The sequence below is a fragment of the Apostichopus japonicus genome, chromosome 20, assembly GCF_037975245.1.
Source record: "Apostichopus japonicus isolate 1M-3 chromosome 20, ASM3797524v1, whole genome shotgun sequence".
NCBI classification, from domain to species: domain Eukaryota; kingdom Metazoa; phylum Echinodermata; class Holothuroidea; order Aspidochirotida; family Stichopodidae; genus Apostichopus; species Apostichopus japonicus.
Genome location: NC_092580.1, coordinates 10,396,805 through 10,402,804, shown reverse-complemented (window position 1 = coordinate 10,402,804; position 6,000 = coordinate 10,396,805). Strand labels below are relative to the sequence as shown.

The 6,000-nt window shown below is 38.5% G+C and overlaps 1 protein-coding gene across 1 annotated transcript; it reads right to left on the bottom strand.

The window, feature by feature from the left end:
- Positions 1 to 2,540: 2,540 nt before the first annotated feature.
- LOC139962061 (histamine H4 receptor-like) lies at positions 2,541 to 4,563 on the bottom strand. Its single transcript, XM_071961907.1, has one exon. The coding sequence runs from the start codon at positions 4,479 to 4,481 to the stop codon at positions 3,159 to 3,161; it is 1,323 nt and encodes a 440-aa protein (XP_071818008.1). The 5' UTR covers positions 4,482 to 4,563; the 3' UTR covers positions 2,541 to 3,158.
- Positions 4,564 to 6,000: the final 1,437 nt, after the last annotated feature.

Sequence of the window (6,000 nt, the reverse complement as noted above, 5' to 3'; positions counted from 1 at the left end):
GCCGAACACCGATACGATACGATACACCTCGTGTTCTGCTTCCACCCGAAGGTGCTTCAGCAAACTAAGGAAATCCTTAGTCGGTAATTATTGAGGCTCCATGTTTTTTTGTGCGTGGAAGGACACCGGCGAATTTCGCCTTCTCTTTTCGAATAGTGCCCTGAAGTAACGAGGCAGGGGTGTGTAGTCCTGCTCCCGGGACCGCAATTTAACGTCCCCTCCGAAGGACGTGAGTACCGCTTCCACGTGTAGCCACTTTCCTACCACGAGAAAGGAGCGGGTGAAAATTGGTGTCAGTGTCGACACCGAGGTTTGAACCAGGGACCTCAGGTACTGCAGACGTGCACTCTCCCGTTCTGCCACCTCACCGCTCCCGAACACCGAAGAAAGTCTTACAAACCCACCAACAGAACGGACGCAAAAGAGAATACACCGGCAGAACAATACACCAACAACCCTATAATCCCCGGTAACACCGACGAGGATCCTATATATTCATGGAGCATAACTTGAAGCTACAAGTTGTCTGACGATCGCTATAACGCGTGAAACTCCGAGTTACAACTACTAGTGTTCTACTAGTCTCAACTAGTATCAACATATATTCCGCTCTGTCCACTGGACACAGAGCACTCTGCGCCAAGATAGACGCCAACCAACTCTCTCTCTATATATATATATTCCGAGTAAACTAGAAAAGTCATTTAGCGCGCTAAAAGGGTGATAACATATTCACGTATTATAATCACCTGAAGATATACGGAGAAAATATTTGATGATTTTTTTTTTATGAAAAGCAGGAAGATAGTTTATTAAGTAGTCCCCCCCCCTTTTTAAGTTGAAAGCTTACGCAAACACAAATAATTATCAATGAATATAAATATTTTCTAAAAGGCATATTTCATCAGGGCCGTCTTGAGAGATCACCGGGCCCTGGGCCAGGCAATAGAGCGGGGCCCCTCAATCAAGTGAGTTAGAAAAAGTTGCGTGAAAAATTGACATTCTTGACAAGCGCTCAAGCATATACATGCCTGCATTTACCATCCCTCCCTATGTCGCGCATAAAGCATAAAACTTTAGCTGAATAACATACGTTATATATCTAAAAGCTGAAATACATTATAGAAGAGTAATCTTCCAGTTGCCCTCCATCCCTTCCCTAACAATACTGGACTCACCATTTGTAACACCCTTGTGTTGAGTCTTTCACCTGAAAGGGGGGGGGGGGGTGTAGGCGGTTTTACACTATCTTACGCAACGTAGTCGCCAAGAACATGAAGGGAGGGCCCGAGGAGCATGAACTTATAGCATGCTCCTCATGGTGACACATAATCGCACCTATTAGGTGAATCGAGTGTACTGTTAATAGTAGAAGAGACTAGCGTAGGTTCTTATGACCAACTAGACCGTTTCTGCTCTCAAACTTTATAGGAGGAGCTTCATCATTAGTAGCCTTTTTTGAATATTTTATATTCGGCCTGGGCGTCTCGTTTTCAAAATGCATCTATTTTCTGTGCACGAGTTTTTATGGACTCATAGTGCAGCTATAAGAGCATCTAAAAGAGCTTCGTGTGAACCTTGAGAGTCAGCTGATTCTTTGTTAGTACGAAACCTTGAGTTAACAAGTAAATCTTTGAGATTTTGGGCCCTTTTGTAGGCTAGAATCGGTTCTTTTGGAAACAGTTTGGATAATTCCGCTTGTTGCGAGATTAAGTGCCAATGTTTCAAAAGTGCTTTTTTTTTTCAAATGCGTGGTTTTAATATGGGGTGTATAGGTGAGCTAGAACACCAGTGGTGGTTCCTTTTGTTTAGGTTTGGTAGTGAGGTATTGCCCACGGTTTTCAAATTTTATGCCTCTCGTGGCTGAGGCAATTTCCTCTTTCTTATAGTTACGGAGTAACAGTTTCTCTGTGTTAAGCTCTCTGTGTAAGCCTTCGGGACATTGTATATTCCAGGGTTGCCAACTCAGATTCGAATATTTAATGTCAAACTCTCAAGTGTTTCACCAACTCTCGTCACAAGTTGTTAAGTAACGAATTCAATCAGGCATAATGGCCTATTCAATAAGTTTTCCTCCCAGATTAAGACATGGGGTTACTACGATACAGGGCCCAGTGTGCCTATGCGCTAAGACGGCCCTGTATTTCATAGGAAGTTCACTTTTAGACACGCGAAAGATTAGTCTGAACGAAATTTGCTTTGAACGTAGTTCGGCAATGCAAACTGGAGATCAATGCAAGATGGAGATACACACATGGAGTGAGATAGCATTTTAGTTCTGAAATCACGTCTCATCCTCTCCCACAACCGCCCCACCCACCCTCCCTTGATGTTTCTGGCCTATCAGAATGAGCCCTATTCCGCCACCCATGCATGCAACCATATAAATAAAATATATCATCAACATTTAATAAACCCATCCAGAAGAGGTTTCAAATAATGGAAACAAGAATGATAAAAGATGAAATAATTAATTTTATATGACAATGAAACTTATCAATTGTATTCCCGTCGGAGAATATACTCACATTCCGCTATTTTAAACTATATTTTATTGAAAGATTCATGTATAAACACGTAGCCTGCCTAAATTTAAAAAAAAAGAGAGATTATGAGTGATAATATTATCAAGCAAAAATGAGGGGAATATGTTCTTTATATAGGCCCATTGCGTTTTTCTCGATGTTCCGTTTCAAAGTATACCGTACGTTGAATAGGCCTATCTGGATGCTCTTTATAGGCTGATAAACGCCGTCAGTTCATTTAGTCCAAGACCTCCGCGTTACTTCCATTGTCTTTAACCAGTTCTATATTCAATCTAAACAAGTTCTTCAGACAATAATAACATCAACGAATGAAGTAATCTAGCCGTTTTGATTGATGTGATATGTTTAAAGGACCATTGTTCAAAACCAAGCAATAAATAAAAACAAGTATAAAGTTTTCGAAAAAAAAAGAGCAAAACCTGCACTGATAACAACGGCTGCTAACATTTCAGAACGTATCAAAAGTTTTGTTTTTAATGTCTACAGTATATCTATTAAAATTCACCATTCATTTCAAAACAGCCTATACGAAAAACAACAACCCGATTTATATTCAATGTGCCGTGGCCATATATCGTAGCATTACCAATAACAAATAAAGCAAGTGTTTCATTAAAGACACAGTAATGTTGAGATGATCTTATTAACTTGCTTCCTAAATTTGTTGCAAGTAATGATATATAACAATGGATTTACAACCGAGTTGATGTAGAACAGTATCAAGAAATAAAAGAACCATTGTTCTGCTCCATTGAAAGAATAGGAATCGTCCGAGGACACTAGAAGTAGCGTTTGAATTGGAAACCAACAGGCTATGAATGTAAATACAATTAGAAACAGCTGCCGCCCAGCTTTTCTCAGTTTCTGCAAACGAATTGACTCACTTTGATTAACACGAAAGTTGATTTTGTCATCTCGTCTCTCAGATTTGTTTTCCATGAGGACATTTGAAATAGTCGATACGGACAATAATTCTCGTGGAATTATTTCTACGTTTGTGTCCCCCACTTCCGGTGTCTCTCGTCGTATCGTCGCCGTCGCCTGCGGTCGCCACTCTCCATTTCTGTCCGACGAAGACTCGAGGGACAATTCAATACCTTTCGTCTCTTCGAACTGATCGAAAAGTGAACTTCCTTGTGGCAAGTTGTAATAATCTGGACCCATTTTGCGAACATTTTGTGAATGATTTGTCGTGATTTCGAATTGTGAATTCTTACTGAGTGAGATTGCCGTGGCATTATTTCTAAACATTTGCGATCTTATTCTTAATTTGATAAATATCGCAAGGTTCAATGAACCAATGGCTATGAGTGGTATGATATAGCTCTGAAGCAGCACTACCACCGCAACAATAAAGTGTAACGGAAACTGTACACAACTTTTGGGTAAAATGGACAACATATGAAAACCTACGCTGTTCAAACTTATGGACAATGCGCTGTAAATCCATACGAACATTACACGATTTCTTGTTTTCTTCGTGGAAGTCATATTCCTATACGCGAAAGCATCCGTAACAAGTACATAACGATCGTAGCTCATTGCCACTTGTAGAGAAACACTCGTGAAAATGAATATTGCCGAAAAAGATTGTAAATAATACCAAATTGATAAGAATCCCATTTTATGACCACTGAGAATAATGTAAACTTGCCCAGGCGCAGCCATAAATCCGATGAAGAAATCAGCGATTGCTAGATTCACGATGTAAATATTAAAATGAGTCCGTCTGATGTTTTTACTAGTCATGTATGCGGTAATAACTAAGCCATTGCCCATGACGATGAAAAATCCAACTATTGCGAACAAAGTTACAATGAGTAATTTTTCGGGCTGGTTCAGTTTACTCCCTATGCTTGGAATTTCGATCGTAAACTCCACATTACAAGTATTCCAATACATATGACTTTTATTTGTATCTGTAGTAAGCTGCATGATGTATATAATAATGACACTTTTGAAAATCTTTTGCGATTTTTCCACGGTTTTTACTCATGACGAAATTTCCACCGGCGTATTTCAGGTATAACTGTAATCGATGGAAGAAATCTTATATATACGATAATTTTTTTCCTATTTGCTGGTCGTTCAATGCATGTGTAAATCGACAATGGTATATCTGTATAGCCGATATTAACCAATCACAAGCAAGCGTCGTGCTGCTATTAGAATAAAAAAACATAATTGTAAGTTTATGACCAAGCTGCACCGTCAGACAGTGGCCCGAGGCAATTTTTCCCCTTCTTCTTCATATGATCTTTATATGATTTGTCTCATTCTATGGTTGAAATATCTCCCAATTTAGAAATGAAGAAATTGAAATAACGTGCAATTTTAAATCATATTTAAGATTATTTTAGGAGTAAACGACAGAACTCTTGCTTTTTCCTATATTTTAAAGCATCCGTTACGAGTATATATATATCGGCATAACTCATACAGATCCGTAGATAAATAGTTACAAATATGAAAGATGCAATAAAAGCTTGCAAATGACATAAACTTGATAACAATTGTATTCTATGACCGCTAAGGATGTTGTAAAATTGCGCCGGTATATAGCCACAAATCCATTCAAAAAATTAGCCACAGCTATATATAGATTCACGATGTAAAGATTAAAATGAGTCCGTCTGGTGTTTTTACTAGTCATGTATGTGGTAATAACTAAGCCATTGCCCAGGACGATGAAAAAACCCAACAATGGCGAACAAAAGTTAAGATGAGCTATATTTCAAAATCGTCGTTGAAATATGACGCGAAATTTGTTTGGGCGGTAAAATTTGCACTGCAAGAATTCCCGCGGTTGAAAAGTGTTTCAAACACAAAATACACAGTACAGGGTTCTTTTCATCCGGGCTATAGGTCCAGCCGAAATTTAGCAGTAAGGTGTCTAGTGCAACGACATGAAACCTGTTATGGGAATTCTTGGCAAATGAATATACGTCACTGTACGAAATTGGTCAATCTAAGAAAAAAAAATACAAATGGGAAATGACATTTTGCCTAAAAAATTGTCCACGACATTTTGAAATAAATAAAAATGGGGAGAAATAATTAAGTAGCAATTAACGTGTTTCCCTCTTTTCCACTAGTTTGAACGAGACAAAAGGAAAATTTGCAGGTAATAGTTCAAACAATGTGTTGCAAATTCCCCCTTGATCGCGCAGCTTCGAATTGAATAGGCTCGCTCTATCTCTCTCTGCACGCGTTGAGTGGTTTAAATAAAAGCCACCATGAAGTAAACGTTTATATAGAGAGTACTTATCAACCCCAAACTTTAATTGGATACCATTATATTCTTCTTCGCGAGCACTTACATTCTGAATCTGAACTAATCATCAGGAAAAAGAAATTTAAAGCATTTTTTTTATCAATTCGTGATTGCTTTTAGCTCTTATGATTTCAGTCAAGCATTCTATTATTTTGGCGCTTTAATGACGTATGTTAAATT